This window comes from Anopheles stephensi, chromosome 3, assembly GCF_013141755.1.
Source record: "Anopheles stephensi strain Indian chromosome 3, UCI_ANSTEP_V1.0, whole genome shotgun sequence".
NCBI lineage: Eukaryota > Metazoa > Arthropoda > Insecta > Diptera > Culicidae > Anopheles > Anopheles stephensi.
In genome coordinates, this window is record NC_050203.1 from 49,445,041 (window position 1) to 49,462,522 (window position 17,482).

At 47.2% G+C, this 17,482-nt stretch overlaps 2 protein-coding genes across 7 annotated transcripts in view; both read left to right on the forward strand.

Annotated features, from left to right (window-relative positions):
- The window catches only part of LOC118509066, a 31,092-nt gene extending 18,740 nt beyond the window's left edge, over nt 1-12,352 (forward strand). For 3 of the 5 annotated variants that reach the window (XM_036049187.1, XM_036049188.1, XM_036049189.1), the window contains 5 exons: nt 3,596-4,555; nt 4,635-4,771; nt 4,847-8,663; nt 8,742-9,004; nt 9,103-12,349. In XM_036049187.1, coding sequence (XP_035905080.1) covers nt 3,596-4,555; nt 4,635-4,771; nt 4,847-8,663; nt 8,742-9,004; nt 9,103-9,292 — 5,367 coding nt within the window. In that variant the 3' untranslated portion in view covers nt 9,293-12,349. Of the gene's footprint in view, nt 1-3,595; nt 4,556-4,634; nt 4,772-4,846; nt 8,664-8,741; nt 9,005-9,102 lie in introns of all 5 variants that reach the window. The other 2 variants (XM_036049186.1, XM_036049185.1) reach the window with 2 other exon arrangements.
- Nucleotides 12,353-13,360: 1,008 nt separating this feature from the next.
- On the forward strand, nt 13,361-17,277 carry LOC118509071 (nuclear distribution protein nudE homolog). 2 transcript variants are annotated; one of them, XR_004905840.1, is made up of 3 exons: nt 13,361-14,357; nt 14,428-15,821; nt 16,015-17,277. XR_004905840.1 is itself a non-coding variant. In XM_036049194.1 (2 exons), the coding sequence occupies exons 1-2, from the start codon at nt 14,043-14,045 to the stop codon at nt 15,652-15,654; spliced, it is 1,542 nt and encodes a 513-aa protein (XP_035905087.1). In that variant the 5' UTR covers nt 13,361-14,042; the 3' UTR covers nt 15,655-17,277. The 2 variants fall into 2 exon arrangements, 1 of the variants encoding a protein (XP_035905087.1); XM_036049194.1 differs by having other exon boundaries at nt 14,428-17,277.
- Nucleotides 17,278-17,482: the final 205 nt, after the last annotated feature.

The following is a 17,482-nucleotide window of genomic DNA, read 5'->3' on the forward strand; positions in this document are numbered from 1 at the left end:
TTGACAGCTGATTTGAGTTAAATGAACTGTGAATTACTGGGTGTTTGCTGGTGTGTGTGTGTTTGTATGGCTTGCAAGGAATGGAAATCCACCAAGGAATTGTGTGAATACCCCCGTTTTCGAGAAAAACATCACCTGCGTCACGACATCTCGAAGGGGTTTCCTCGGCGGGACCTTAGCGTGGGTCGATCTATTTTCTTTATTTATATTAACATCTCTCGACACGAGCTGAACCATCATGGAAAAAGACAAGGAAAAAAGCAGGCTTCTTTGCTATGCTTTGTTTCTGTTGTACATTTTTATTCTGATGTCTTGAGTTGTTATTGGTCTTTTGGAAAAGATTTCATGAGTGTGATAATAGGACACTAATCGTTGGCTGAACATTGTGATAATAACGTTGGGTTGTATGTGTCGATATGATATGCAACGCCCGTCATCCTCTAATGGAAAGGAAACTAAATGGAATTAAATTGTTCAAAACGCCTTCCAAAGACGTCTCCACTGCTTCTCTACGTCATTCCTTCGCCATCGTTGTATATGGAGGTCGTAAATATTGTTGCAATCACAGTATCATTAGATTCACCTTTTGTCTATACACCCGTTGTCGTCATCGGTGACGGATGATTTAGTAGATGACATTTGCGTTGGATCGAATAGTGTGTGTCTCGACCCCACTGAGTGCTGAGACACTCGACTCGACTTCTCCATTTCAATCAGATTGATGATGACGATGATGATGGTGATGCTCAAGCTAACGATGACAATTTCAGTTCCAACAAAATCACGTGTTGTTACCGCACCTGAGGGCCTCAATCCCGTCCGTGCCACGAACAAAGAATAGAAACAAATCGTCCGTTGTACATAGGAAATCAACTGTTATCCAGCAGGGAGGGGAAACTAACGATTCGCACCCTCTCGTATGGCGCTCGTTGCCACTGCCTGCTCGTTTACCCCGTCCCGCTTATCCACTGTAGTGACCTCACCACTGGATTCGAAGTGAAGATGAGGTTGGTGTTTCAATTTTCCTTGGCCGTGTGACGCACAACAGCATTGACTTCTCTTCACCATTTGGCTGGTCGCTCGCTCACTCTCTCTCTCTCTCTCGTTTGGGTATGATTTCATAAGTGGAGTCGATTCTCTTGCTCTCGTGATTCGCTTGCAGCATATTTCCCACTTCAGCTCGATATGTAAAAATCCCCAAACGATAATACATAACACAGGGAAGGCTCTGGCGGTGGAGGCGCACGACGGCATTCACATAGCTTGGGCGGACGCATGGTCACGAACACAGGCGTAGAAAAACATATGATTCCACTGGCATACACCAATAATCGCCGTTTGGACTGTTGAGAAAATTGACTACTTGCGAATGCAGAGAGCGAGAGAAGAGGAAAACTGGGGGAAAAATAGAGTGTGACTGCTGCTGCTGCTGCTGCTGCTGCTGCTGCGAGCTTTGTATTTTATGGTTATTGGAGTGGATCATTTTATGTCCGACCCAATGGTGTTCCAGCGCTAAAGTGTGCAAATTTCCCAAGCACTTTGTTTGAATTGTCTTGAAATGTGACAGAAGTATTAATATAATTACATTTATTTAAACGTGTATTATGCGCAGCGCAACTGTCCGCTGAGGGCAATGATGTCAAGTTTATTGTGGCCCAACAATGAGCACAAGTGCTTACCAATTAGTTGTCTTATTAACGATCACAACTATCTTACCATAGCGGTAGTCGATGAACCATTAGCAGCTAATGTAACACTTTCTGTCTATCTTTAGGGATTTTTAGACACCCCAGAAACTATTTTTACGAGCAAACAAGGTTCTTAGAGTCCCATAACGTGAAACGCCTCGTGACCTAGTTTTCACTGCCCGGTTTATGTGTCCACGCCAGGTCTTGCCATCAGCATCAGCCCTTCTACGTTGGGCACCCAAGACCCCTAGAACGTTAATGCGCGGCGCTCCCTGTAGAACGCCCATGCTCCTGGTGCTGCTGTACACGTGTGTGCGATGTACATAAGAAAACACGCACCGAATGGGGCCACCCGAAGCAACAATACTTCCTATACTTCTTCACTGTTTCATTTCGTTGCTTCTTCGCACTCTTGGGCAGCTTTCAACATAATCGAGAGAGGCACAAGATTTCATGGAGGGGGAGTCTCGTGAGCTGTCGAGTGAGCGAGGTGGAACGCGAACTCGCATTTCCCTAACCGTATGAAGACGTTTTCCGTCGGATCGAAACGGAGAATTTAAACGAGAGTTCCCCACCGCGTGCGCTTTGCCTGTCAGCTTAGAGTTTCAATTCCCTTTCACTCTCTACGCCGGATCGTGTAGCGTGCGGCTTTACATCACTACTTTAATACAAGTTGGTTTAAAAATGCGTTAAAAACACTTTCATGTTTCTCTGATGCAGAAGCATTAAGTCGTGATATTCGTCTGTGCTGATTTTTTGAACAGACAAAGTTGCGATTGATAGTAGAACGAATGGCTCTGGTAAAGGGCGAACGGTGCTGCAATTACAGAATCCGAAACCAATGTCCATGTTTTGTCCGATTTTCACTTCCTGCTTTGGTTTGGGTTTCGAGCTCTCCCATCTATTAATGCCACGTACCGAAAACGCCAAATGCAAGAACGTGTGACATTTAGGTATGTCTTCTTTTTACATTAGTATTTTAAACACTGGTGAATGGAATGTTGCCAACAGCAACAGTCGTCGCCGACGGTTGCTTGTGCTGGTGGTTGGCGTACTTGGCACAGAAACATGCCCCGTGTGTCTTCATCAATTCACGGTCATTTTGAATGTTGCGAATGTCCACCAACAGCACGCCGACCAGGTGCTGGGTGGAGCTTTCCATTGGCTCAGAGAAACCCACCAACAGCACAACACTATCCCACCACGTGCTCGTGGACCAACTGGGCCGTGTGTAGTTCCCTCATCGGAGCTACCAATTTCCAACCCCATTCGGTATGAAATCGACCTAAAAACGCAGCCTCGTCGGACAAACCCCGTCTCCCGGTGTTGGGGTTGTGCTTAAGTCGCGCTCTGCGCATAGGATTTTGTAAAGAGCCACATGCACACGCGCGTCGGTCGTTTGGTGCTTAGAGTTCGGCTGTTGTGCCTGTATTTGGTTGCATAATTTATGTGCCCATGCCACATCACCTGCAGCAGCAGGAGCAGCGGCGGCGGCCACACTACAGTCCAGTCACTCGCATTCAGACACTGTGTGAAGGTTGGTGGGTGTGTTCGCGATTACTTCGCCGGCTCGTTCAGTTAAAAGAGGGGGGCTTATGTTTTATGGGTTATGTTTTCCATGCAGATTGGCGGTGTCTGTCTCGCTGACTTTTGCTTGCTTTGTACGTCGAAGGCCACTCTAAACACGTTAGACAACAATTACTCTTTCGATTGGTGCTTGGACGAAATGCCATTTTCCGCCGATGCAATTTGGTAACAGGAGGCAGTATTTAGTATCATTGGTATCTTTAAACTAATAATTATGAGTAACTAAATACGCGATATTTTATTTATAAATTCGATGCTCTTTGTAGCAAAACAAAACTAACCAAACTAATACTTTGCCTTTACATTTATTCCTACTTTAGATGCACAGCGGTAGCTCCATATCTCCTAAACACCCTGCCATTCCGGTTTCCATCGGCATTGCATCCCTTGTGCTGGAAGGAAGATCATCCGCACTTGACGACAGTTCGATCAATGCTCCGGCCACCGTTTGTGCCACCTCGAGTGTGCTCGCCAGTGGCCATGGAAATGGCAGTGGGGGAGGAGCCGGCGGAGGATCTTCAACTGGTTCCGGAGCGGCAGGAGGTGGTGGTGGCGGCGATGATGAGGAGGAAGGTGGGTTTTGTGGACAAAGGCGTGCGAGCGAGAGCGCTAGCGGTGCGTCCTCGCTCCAGCAATGCAGTCTAATGGCCATTAATGAATCACAAAAATCGCTCGCGATGACCTGCTGCCACACACCCAACGAAACGCAGCGAATCAATCTGAAGCTACAGCAAATTCGCTCCTCCTGCCCGAGCACGAGCAAGGATGAGGTGCAGCAGCTGGTAACGGTTTCGGGCGAACCGAGCCGGGTATCGAGCGGCGGCGGCGGCCACAGGCACGAGCGGGAAATTTATGAATCATTCTCTAAAGATCCAGCCGCTAGAGCGTCCGCGTCTTCGCCGTCATCGACTGTAACATCCTGGTTTTCGCATGAGTTGCCAATCTCTGCCTCTACTGCTACCGCTGGTGTCGTCATCTACAGTGGATTCGAGAAAATGAACGTACTCGGTACCGTGTCGCCCATCAAGAACCATCCGATGGGCAATAGCTTCATAAACTTTTCCTCCTCCTCATCATCGGTTTCTGCCATACCGTCGTCTTCATCGGTGAGCTCAGTTCAGTCCCGTAAGCCTGCTGCTTCTTCGAAGCTGCAATCGTCGTCGTCGTCGTCAAGTGCGCGAGAAGGACCCCACTGTGAGCAGTTTCTTAAGAAAATTGGACTCACTAAACCGGATACGGCTGAAGGTTCCGAGCATCACTGCAGCTATCGCAACAAATACGTAAGTTATCTGCAACTGCAGCGATCGCTCCTGTCACAAGGGTACAAATTAAATAAAACGAATTTTCTACTCATTCCAGTGCCTTCGCTGGCAAGTATATTTCAAGCAGCTTTCGACCATACTGACAAACGGAGAAGCAGTTTGCATCGAGGTTTACCTAGGTCCGGAAAACCATACAATACTCTTGGAACAATGGATCCTGAAACTGGTGATGACGTAAGTAAAATAAAACGTTCCCTCTTAATACGCAAAATCTAATCGTTTTATTTTCCTTCCACCCGCCACTCACAGCAAATCTCCTGCGACCATGACCATCCAGTCACTGTGCGCCGCCATACGTAGTCAGCTTTACTTTTCACAAATTTCTGCCTGGACCGACCTGATCAAAAAATCGCTGGAGCCGGACATTTTCTCCCATCCGCGCATAAAGAAGATAATTCCAGCAGCAGCCTCCGGGGGACCTTCCTCCTTTTCCTTGCCACAGGCAAAGCTCGATATTCTGTTTCGCATTCGAACGTACGACAATACGGCGTGCTTTAACGAGAAACCGAACGTGCACAATTTCCCCGACGCGAGTGTGGCAGAAAATTTCGTCATACAGGTGTGTCTGAAAAGCTTGCCCCGGCTCGATCGCATACCCGGTATTGATGCCGCGTTGGATGCAGCGAAAATGATTGCATGCTTGCAAAAGCAGCAGCAAGTCGATCGTATACCGTTGCCCTGCCACGAGAAGGGCAAACATCGATGTGCTTTCCGCGTGGAGCTGGAGGAGGAGGAAGATGAGTACGATCCATCCATGGTGGAAGGAGGAGCGGTTGAAGGTGATGGTGACGACAGCTTACAGCTAACGTCGGCCGCTATAAGCCACCGCGAGAAGCAGCTGCTTAAGTATCGGAAGCGAATGTTGAAGCGTGAAAAGAAAAAGAAAAGCGGAAGTGGGGGTGAAGGAAGCAGCAGCAATGGAGGAAGCGTCACCAGCAGCACCACGAGCAGTAGCGCATGTGCCAGCGTTAGTGATCGAAACGGTTCATCCACCGACGGCTCGTCATACTTATCAGCAAAACACTACAGCATGTGCGGTCCGATGGGATCGATGGGAAACGGCGTTGGGTGTAAAGTGCCGCCCAGCACAGTAGGAGGATCGTTAGGATTTAGCAACGGCGTTAGTGTGATCGCAAACGATGAGTGCAGTAATGGATCCTGCCGCAATGCGTTAACATCCTCGATCAATTCGATTCAGCCACCGCTTTACTCGTCGAACGATCATCACCAGGCGATGGTGATCTGTGAGGATCGTTTTCATCCACCAGCCACCAACTCCAAATCCACCCAAACTACTACTACATCTGGCTTGTCCAACGAGTCGTTACCGCCGGTCGTGTCCGTAGCCACACAGACCGATCCCACTGTTTTGGTGACACCGCCGGTCTGCCGTGATTGCAGCAATCGTTCACAGGAGGCAAACGGGCAACGCGTTACGGATGCCGCTCCGATCCCAGGTAACCAGGTACGGCGCGGTCTGGATGTGAGCCAAAACGTGAACCACGCTAGCAGCAGCATTAGCAGCAGCAGCCGCACAAACCGTGATAGATATATGCAATATTTTAACGATTACTATAGGACATACAATATTATCAATGAAAACTGTGATAAAGGTCCAGCAACAGCCGCACCCGAGGGGTGTGTCAAACCGGCACGAACAACCACCGATGTGCCGATGATGGAAGAAGGCACCTTTTCTAGCGTCCAAAAGCCAAGGGCAAATGGCAACGATGTGAACAGTGGTTTGTTGGATTTGCCCAATGCTACTACTGCGACGCGTCGGCCATGCTTCATCGTCGGAGGAGACGGATACGAGGGCGATGAGGACGATGACGGCAGTACGCAGAAAAGGAATCGTGCAACCGCAAACGGTGGTTGTGCCGTCCTTCAACCGGGGGAAATGCTCCTTCAAGCCATTCAAAGAACTGCCATGTTCAGTGGTTCCGAGGCGAACCATCGTGAGAAGCAAGTTAGCGCTAAAAATGGCCACGGACAAACGGCTTTAAACAATAACAACTATACCACTGCGAACAATAATATCGTAAAGGGTGAAGCAACGGCAGTGAACGATGGCAGCCGGCGGGTACACGTTGCCGGCGGAAAGCAGCCTGGCCAGCAGACCGATGCTCGAGGCAACGAAAAGGATGACACCAGGGACGGCAGCAAATTGGCAGCAGCAACATGTGAATCAAGCGAATGTGATACCTTCAGCAAGGAAAAGAAGCTAGATTTAGGTGACTGTCGACTGTGCAAGCGACAAAAAACGAAGCATAATTTTAAACTAAACCTTTCCACGTTGTTATCCACATCGTCGTTAGCCACCGCTAAAGGGTTGCCCACCGTTGTTTCTTCCGGCGCAAGGATGGAATCGGTGAAGAAAAGTATCATCCCCACCAGCACCGTACTGGACTGTGGCACCACGCCACCCGGCTGTCGTCGAACCCTGTCCGAGAGTCTGGTGGGACATCTTACCATCCCGGGCTCATCCAGTACGTCGTCTGTGGCAAACGGGCATAGTGGCGCAGCTAGGTGCGACGGTAGTGACGGCGATGATGCTGTTCCTTCTCACCATGGTCTGCACGAAGGCTATCCCAGCGGTGAGGAACTTAGTCCGGGCGATAGTCCAATGCTAAGCAGTTCGACGGGTGCAGTCAGCAATGGCATTTTTACGTTCGAACAGATGAAATCCTATAGGCGAGCGTTCTCGGAGGATGTGATTGATACAATTACAACCCTCGGTCCCAGGGCGTACGAAAGCAACGAGCGTAATCAGACCACCGAAGAGGACAGTACCGAGGACGATGGCAGCGGCAGCGGCAGCGGTGGGTGTGATAATGAGAATGATCAAGTGTTTCGGCAAGTGCGGAGTTCTGCGCTCAAGTCTTGCGGCTGTGCTACCGATCGTCGTATGGCCAACGATGATAGCCCACAAGCGTTGGCAGCAGCAACACAAAAAACAACAGGCAAATGTGGACATCAAATCCCACGTCGTCATCGACCACACACATCAACACCGGCCGGAGCAGGAAATGGGAACGATTGTAAGGAGCCGCTCTACATCAGCTGTTCCGAGACGGATTGCTCCGTCAGCACGGCCAGTAGCGTGTCGCCACACAAAAAGCAAATCCTTAGCTGTGCCGCAATGGGAAACAGTTCGCAGCCCAGTAGCTCGAACGGTCGGAAGGAGGACCGGTGCAGCAGCTTGAAACAGCAGCTGATACAGCATAAAACGTCTTCGAAGATCAACCTCAACTATGTGTTTTGTTTATCTCCCTTGGCACGCGATGATTCCGGTTTCACGAGCGGAAGCAGTCCCGCCACCTCAGCCACCTTCCCTGCCACGTCGCCGATCGCGATCGATGGCGGCGTCTCTTTCGGCAGCTTGAAAAGTGCGCGAACGGCGAACGGCGGCCGTGGGTTTGGTCCGGGATTATTTCGTTACGATTTTGAGGAAACTCCCGTCAGCCCCGTGTCGGGCACGGTCAAATCCAAATCGGCCCCGGTATTTCCTTTCTCGCCTCCTTCTGGTGGTGGTGGTGGTGCACTTTCGCCCCGCTTTTTACGAAACGCCCAGCGACAGTTTCATCATCGTACGCGTTATCCTTCGGAGCGCTCTTCCTTCTCCGAGCGTTCATCGATCGGTTCGGACGAGCAACTGTCGGATGACGATCTCTCATCATACCTGCTGGATTCATCGAACGGAGGTAGCTACTGTAGTCCGTTGTCAGGACCTCACCTTCTGCCGTTCGAAGATGTTGCACTTGTCGGATCATCATCCAAGGTGAGCCGGTACGCGGCTCGTTCCAGCGCCACGGGTTGCGTGCTTCCCACGACGCAGATGTTGAGCAAAGTGCTGAACCGGAATTTGTTCAAGTTTGGCCGTGCACCAATGCTGGGGACGATGGAAGAGTCGCTGTTGCAGCGCCGGCTCACCCCAAAGTTCCAGGTCGCTGACTTTAAGGTGCTGTTGGGCGCCTCTGGCAGCTTCTGTCCGACGCAGCTCACCATACCCGCTGCTTCCTACTTCTACGAGCTCCCTGGACAACATTTAACCACACCATACGTGGTAAGTGTGTCGTCGACGATCTTACACTGAGTCTGCGCTATAAACCCAACTGTTACTGTATGTTTTGTTGCTTTGCAGTGTGAATTACGTCTTCCAAGAAAGGGATACTCGATACCGCGCACAGGCACCGTCCAGGCAACGTTGCTCAACCCGCTGGGAACGGTGGTGCGGATGTTTGTCGTGCCGTACGATTTTCGCGATATGCCCGCAATGTCCACCACGTTTATACGGCAGCGCATACTCGCCTGCGACGATAGCAGCCTCAAGCTGCTCGGCAAAAACATCGAACAGCTTAGCAATGCTGAGCAAATGAAGCTGCTTCGCTATGCGATCCATTTGCGGTAAGAGTCACTGCTGTTTTATGTTACGCTCATCGAGGAAGCATTAGCTTCGAGAGGAAAAATGCATTCATTGTTTCTCCGTTTCTCTCCCAACACAGGTTTCAAACATCGCGATCTGGAAAATTGTCGCTTCACACAGACATCCGACTGCTGATATCCCGCCGCACGGACTGTGATACGGCCGCTGCCCATGCGAAAAATTTGCTCGAGTCCCCGAACGAACTGAAAGTGGTTACCATTGTACCGGATAGTCCCAAATTTAGTTTACGTATTGATAAGCAGCAGTAATTGTTCCATCGCGCGATCACACGAAAATGGTCGTTGGCTCGAACAGATTTTGTCAGATCAGTCGCCGTGCTATAACTCCCTTAGTAGCGACAGCCACAGGTATATCAGTCTCAGTCTTTCTTCTACAAACACGAACGCACGATGCGGGTGTTTTATGTTTTGGATTTATTTTTTAAATGTTCATTTCTCATACTGCTGGCAATTAGTTGGTGACACACGTTATTATCATTAGGAAGTTGTGTTTGGTTTTGCGATTTTATTATTATTAGGTATGTGAATTATAGTTGGTTTTTTTTTGGGAAGAAATTGCCTGTCTCCTTCATACTCGTATTTCGTTCTGTTTTTTCCGTTTTTAAATTATCCGTTCAGCAGAGTGTGATCTCGTCGGGCTCGATTAGCTTACAGGCAAGGAGATGTGCAAATCTCAACCACGTAGAAAACGAAAGCGTGTGTTCTTCCTTCAAATTTTGTTTATTGCGCACAGATTTAATCGGTAAAACACTTTACTTTCTTATTTCAAAATTTATTTTTTTCATCGGACTTGGAGGAAAGTCAATCTGACGTGTCACAAGCTAATTGTGACGAGCAAAAGAGCAACAAAAACTTTAACAAACGAATAATATGAAGTTGATGACTCGAAAACTCATGGGGAAGTCGTTAAAAACCATCTGCAAGATACAAGCAATTGTGATTAATAGATCGGTTTAGATTTATGCTTCAACTGTGATTGCTAGAAAGCGTAAATGATTTATATTGTAGATGCAAACACAGCCACAGTACAGTGTGTATGCGACCAAAAATGATAAAAAACAATTACAAAACGAAAAGCCGAAAAAAATTAGAAAAAAGAAAATTATGATCATTCCGGAACAAATGGGGGGGAAACAAACGTGGCTAAACGCGCGTCGTCCGCCCAAGGAGGACATATATAAACATTTGACAATGATTAATCCGTTTTAGAGGCCGGGGCGACGAATGAAACAATAACTCGGCAGCTGTACATAGCACGATCGTAAATGTGATGATGCCAAGGAACCGAGCATGCAGGACAGAGCGGTGTTGTAGATGATCCTAATTGTGTTTCAGTTTTGTTTGCCTAGTGGGCCAGTGTGGGTGTGTGTGTGTGTACACTTTAACCATGTTTAACAATATCTTCCGAGCTGCGTTCGCATTAATGATGAATTTCCCCGTACGTTCAGTTGCTGTTCGTTCGTGCGTTCGGTCAATGGTGTAGCTTCATCCTTGTATCGCTCTATTGTTTGTTATAGGTCTGTAGATGAGTTAAGTGTAGCTGAGCGAGAGCAATACTGTGATGCAGCTGCTACTGTTGCGAGGTGTTTTTGTTCATTAAGCTACCAAGTCAGAGTCATATTCAGATACTTTCCTTTCGCTCCATGTTAGTGAAATGTTTAAAAATGCTATCCTATCGATGGTTAGAAAAGAAACAACCAAAAAGCGAGCAAAGATGTGAGGGAGATGAACGTTAGGCGCGCGTACATAGAGTAGATTCAACACACTGCCATACCTAGCAGAATGGGAGAAACATGCGAACAAATCATGATGATGATGCGTTCACACCAGCGTGACGTAAGCAACAATTCACACAATCAGCTAATCGATTCATTCGTAAAACAGTTGTACTTTAATAACGTAGCTAAAACTCGTTCTCATAGGAGCAGGTAGTGTTATAAAATAACTATTACAAAATGGCATTGAACGGTGGCGGCGTTTGCTACCGAAAGCACGCGCGCGCTCACGTGTGTGTGTGTGTCTCTGTACTAATGGTGCTTTTTCTCCCTAGATAAACAAATGGCGCGAATTTCGTACATCGCGGTTGTTCTTTTTGGACACGTGCAAGGAAGCATATAATTTAGGCATTGATAACAGACGGGAGGAGGAGTAGAAATTTAAACCTTGCGTAAAGCGTTGAGATGGTGAGAAGGTGGAGCATATTGGCATCACGCGTGTGCAGTGCATGGATTAGGCAAAATTCCCATTCAAATTGTGTTCCCATGCTTGTACTACGTGCGTAGTGTGCGCGTTGTTGTTATGCTACCGTTTAAGTAGTTGTGGAAAAATAGTGTGAACACATCGATAACCGCCACCGACCGAGGATTAGTTTGATTGTGAACTAAACCTTGCATGAAACAGAAGAAAACTATACACACACATGTACACACCTACATGGATAGCGATGGTGTTATACGTAACGCAGCAGGACCCAGGACCAGACGTGGCGAGCAAACACAAGACAACTAAACTAGTCACCGGCATAATAGTATCGAATTGTTTATTCACCGTTGAGAGCATGTTAGCCAATTCTTTAATCCTTACCACCCGCGTTAAGCGTAGCCAAACGTTTTTACCACACAAAACAGATTTCTCGACCAGCAATCCGAGGGTGAAAACCCTGGAACCGGAAATTGATTTGAATGTTGCTCCAAGTGAACAAGTGAACGATTGAAGTGTACAGTGCTCTATCCTGCTCTAACAAACAAGCGTAAATCTTTGATTTATGCACAATTTCCCGCTCCCGCATTATGTTGTACATTTTATGAGTTATTTCACAACGACAGATCGCGGTGGTATCGCGTACAAAAAATAGCGTGTAAAAATAGAAAAGGGGGTAACCACACATTCAACTGCTGCTGGGTCAGAGTGAAAGTCAAACCAAAAATTAATCAAACACTACAGAAGATAGATAAAATGGTAGGGAAACACAGGAAAAAAAAATTGCATCCACAGTCGTCGGACACGTGGTAGCATTACAAAGTACCGACACGGACCGAAGGGGGTGCGTTGAAAGCGATACTGGCTCTCGAGGAAGAAGGTTAGAGAAAACAGTACTAGAGTAAAGCGAACACTCACTCCCCCCACACATACACACACACATACACAACACCCACGTACACATACACACACATATATGCAAGTGGAATGAAAAGTTGACGAAGGGCAGAATAACAATATACATTTACTATATATTTATATATATACATTTTTTCCAGAAAAGTAATGAAAAATATTTAATAAAGTAATAACGAAAACATTGAATAATAATTCACTAGATGTTCAGTTAAAAATGAAACATGTGATGTAATGTTTGAGAGAGAGAGGGAGGCGTTTGTTGAAAAGTACATTCGAACTCGATCGACTCGATCGCAAGCTGCTACCGAGATCATTATGCGCCCTTCAGCGACGCACGTAATGTAATGTGATCCTCATCGGTAATACTGGGTTTGGCACCCTGCACTGCGGCTTACAGTGCTGCGGTTAGATTCAATTTACTTCAATTACATGCCAGGTCGTAATAGTCAAATAGAGTAACCCCGCGCTAATAATGTATGACCTTACAAGCGCCAGCGCGGTCTAGGTTGGAACCCATCCTACTTCAGTGATACTCCCATCGGAGTTCCTCACCAACGACACCTAAGTATGCTAAGCTTCTGCAGCAGGCCAGCGATAACGCCCAAAGCAATGGTTATAGATAGCATCAGCTAAGTAACATTGCAAGTAAAGCCGAACGAATTCTAAAATCAATGGATTTGCATGGGATTGCAGTTCACATAAATTGTTTTTAATGAACCGATTTTTTCTTCTGTGCTCTTTACCACAGAGCTGCAGTATTCGTCGAGTCGAGAGATAAGGTACGAGCGCATAAAGTTGGATTCCACTTTGTAAATAAACTTAAAATAAATTAGCCTTTGCGTATATCTCCGCAACTGTTGCATAATTTGGCTGTAAAAGTTTGAATTTCCCATGTAAAGTGTAAAATAAAGCATTGTCTTTTGAATTTCATCCTAGTCAGGGTTGTCAGACCACCCAAAGGAATTGTCCCAGAGCGCTTCCGCCTTAAACAAACTAAGAGGTCAAGATGTGATTTATTGAAATGAATGTCCGATTTATGCGATAAAAATATATTTCCTTACCTTCTCTGTGCTTTTAAGTAGTTTTTTTTTTGTTCACAACCAAATCGGAAATAACGTCTACACATCCACATCTGTTCCCTAGCCACCTTGAACAGTTTGGGCACAGCTCGCATGCAATCACCTTGTGCCAAGATGACGCTGTCATCAGTCGTTCGAGTTTTCATTTTGTGTTTTTGCGAGGAAAAAAACCAGGAGAAAGAAACAGAACAGAAATAAATAGTGTCGAGCGATGAAAACGCACTTGGCTTAGTGCAAGAACGAAAAAAGCAAAACGCCTGCAGATTGTGTTTGTGGTGTTGTTGGTGTAATGCGGTTCATTAATTGCTAGGTGCGAGAAGCTCCATCCCGCTGGTGCATTTGTGCAATCCCACGCAGCAAGGGCACGCAAGTGAGCTTCTTGCATCGCGTGCGAGGTGGCATTTCCTCGGGTGGTCCTCGGGTCACCTCGTCCGTGTGTCCGTCGGTCGCGTAGGTTGCAACGGAAAGCAAACGGAAGGGACGTAGGAACCTGCAAGGACAGAAAAAGGCACCACCACTTCCGTCGGGTGCCCATCAGTGTTGGGGGCCGTACGTTGTGCTACGGCTGGTCATTAGCGCCGTACGTCGTTGCTTTGCGTCGATATGAGTGCACGAGAGGCGACCACCGAATGGGAAGAATTGCACAATTGATTTTTCTTAACCACGAACGACCGAAGGGCTGTCACCCGCAGAACGCCAGGGTGTGAAGCTTAAAAACAAACATTACGAACACCAGTGGAAGGAACGTTTGCAGAAAGTAACAAAAAAGGAAGCAAAAAAAAAGGTTGGCGAGCGAGTGCATCATGGAGGATAAACTGTTTACGAGCGTGGAGGAGGAGTGCCTGTACTGGAAGGAGCGATGCCTGAAGGTGTCGCAGGAGCGGGACGATGCGCAGCGGGAGTTTGATGACTTCACCACCGAGTCACGGCAGCTGGAGGCTGAGCTAGAAATGACGGTCGAGCAGCAGGAGAAGAAAATTCGCGATCTGAACCAGCTGGTGAATCAGCTGCACGGGGAGAACGAATCCTACAAGCGGAAGATGCAGTACACGGAAAACGAAACAAACAAAATCGATGCGGACTTTCGGCAGATAGCTAAGGAAAATGAGAAGCTAAAGGTAAGTGTTCTGCTCGGTAACCGGTTCTGTTCGGTATGAATTTTCACCCGCAGGATTGTCCCATTTTTAGGTGTACATTCGTGAACTGGAGCAGAAAAATGACGATCTCGAACGAGCAAATCGAGTAGCCAGTGAAAGTGTCGCAGAATTTGAATCGATGCTAAACCAAGCGTACGAGAAAAACGCCCTGCTGGAGCTCGAGGTGGACGAGAAGGAGCGCATGCAAATTAAGCTGCAGCGATTAATGGACGAGGCCCGTGATTTGAAGCAAGAGCTAAAAGTTCGTACCCTAAAACCGGACGAGCATGGTGAAAAGTTGGAAGAAGGCGAGTTGACCGAGGTGAACGGGGATGATCGAAACAAATCGCTGGATCCATCCAACGAAAGCACATCAACGGCAGCAGCAACAGCAGCAACAACAACCTTCGCTACCGCCGTAACGGCCGGGATCGGTGGTGTGAATAGTGTTTGCCTTGACGGTGGAACAGCTCCGGAAGAAGCGTCATTAACAGGTTCTAAGCTGGAGACGCTGAATAACAATCTTAACACCAGTAAGCAGCGCAGTTCTTTGGTAAAGCTATCGGCAAGCAAACTGAACGATTTTGGACGTGAAACGGCCAATGAGCAGGATTCTACCAAGACACTGGATGGGATCGTGGCGGACGGTGTGAAGGCGGCACTGCTGTCGCCTGGTAGTCAGCTGATAATCGAGCGCAATGGAAACAACGCACCACCTTCAACGGCGCTTATCCCTGGCGGTGGGCTGGGTGGGCTGAATGCTCCCATGGCACCAAGCGACCGTGTTTCGACGCTCAACATCGTGGCGGATCTGCTCCGGCGGCTAGACAACATGGAAGCCAAGTTGAAGGCGTGGAAAATCCGCAAACCCACGTCACGGACAGGGCCCGGTAGTGCAGGGGCCGGTACGCTCGGTAGCAACCGGTCATCGCTACACACCAGCCACACTATCTCGAATCTGCACCACAGCAGTAATCACCAAAACCACCAGCAGCAGCAGCAACACCATCACCATAGCAACCATCATTACCAAAGCCAGTCGCAACCGCATCACCACCACACCGACAGCAACCTTTCGCTCAATTCGCTTGGTTCAGGCGATGGTACGTTGCTGCTAACATCTCCCGCCAACTGCTGCGGCACTGGCAGCGGCAGCAGTAGCAACGTGCAACTACACTCCTACCAGCCGAGCACCATCACGATCGGTACGCAGACGTCTCAGCATCTGCCCGCGTCGGCCTTGACCAGCAAAACGGAACTGTTGCGTACGAATAAGTAAGGTGCTGGCTGGGCATAGATACTACTATACCGAACACAAAACCGCCGGACGGAGGTTGTGTTTGCACACCAACACTCTCTCACACACACAGAGAAACACAAAACAAGGACAAAGGAAGCGCGTCAAACTAACGATGGTTCTGCACAGGGATCGGATGAAAATGCTAGGTAAATAATAGGAGAAAAAGTGATTTAATTTAAACTTTCCGTTTTTTTTCTTGTTCTATTATGCCACCACGTCCATCAGAGATAGCGAGAGCGAGAGAGAGAGAGAGTTTAGTTTTGTATTAGTATATTTACTACTACTCTGTATGTAATTTGGTTTTTAATCGTAATCGTAATCGTGGTTCCGTTTTAACAGTAATTCCTTCATCGGTTGTACATATAAGCCGTAGCGTATGATGAAGAGATGGAAACCGGTGTGCAAACAAACACGAGGAATCAAATGCCAACCCCCCTCTCTCTGCCTGGTGTGGGACGATGTTTGTAATGTATTAATTTGTATTTTTCCTCCGTTTTCATTAGCATTATCTATTTATGATATTCTTTTTTTTTTTTGGAAGCTGCTACCACCGGTTCGTTCTGTGCAGTGAGTGTGTGTCGTTTTCCTTTATCTATGGAACTCGCGCTGTAAAGCTTTCGCAGAGCACACACTATTTTTGCTAGACATACAATTCGCTCTTGGAATCGTTGATCGTTTTCAAATTGGTGGTAAAACATCGAACTGCATTAGGTTATTGATTTGGATGCTACTGTGCAACTTCGAACGGATGCACCACTGCGCTTATTTTGCTACAACCCGAACGAACGCGTAAAACGGGGTACGTTCGTACGCATTCAATTGCACTGCTTATAGCGATAGCAATATACTCGTTTAGTAAAACGCTCCCGACAGCCTTCTTCTAAATTCTAAAATGGAAGCAATTGGAAGCTTTCTACCGTTTAAAAACATGATTACGAAAAGTTTTGTAAATTGATTGTGCGTCCCACTCACGAAATATTTCCTACTGTTAATCTGCATAGGTTGCCTCACGTACGCTTACAGATATTTAAGAAGGATGAACAAAAAAACGAGAAAAGAGTCGGTTTGCTTTATACACCCTATATAGATCGTACTACTGCGGCCACTAGTAGCAGAAAGGGCGCCGAGCGGAGCAATACATGTATAACCGTGCCCACCTTCACCTTCAGTCTGGGTAGAAGACTTTAGCAAACATGAACAACCAAAATTGGCCATCTACCTTACCACGGCCAATCCGACCACCTGCGTAACACACCCCAGTTACGTGTTGTGACAAATGTTATAAGGGGTAAGGAAAGCAGAAACTGCATTCTGTATGCAATTATTGCACCATAAAAAAACCAGCGAGCAAGAAAGTGCAGCGTCAATGTACAAACGTGATTCGAAGAATTGGGATAGAGCTTGAGTGATTGAAACTGGGCGGCAATAAATGGCTAACAAAAGCAAAACGGCATAATAGTATGTATGTACAACACACACACACACAATGATAACGGAGCAATGCAGCAAACTACCATAAAGCTAGCAGTGAAAGTGATCAAGACTAACGCATAATAAAGGCTATATTTATTCAAATGAATAACAATAGTAAAAGAAAGCAAAGCCTTTGGAAGATTCATATTGATTTATTGCTATCGTGCTGTGTAGAATTTCCCACGCTGCTCCATCAAAAATGCAATGCAGAAGGAGCAAGACCATCGATAAGGACATATGCAGACAGGCAGTGACCATCTCATTCAGTTGTTGCAGTAAGGTCGGTGCGCTGGTTAGTTCTTGACGGTATGCTATGATTCCCATGGACACAAAA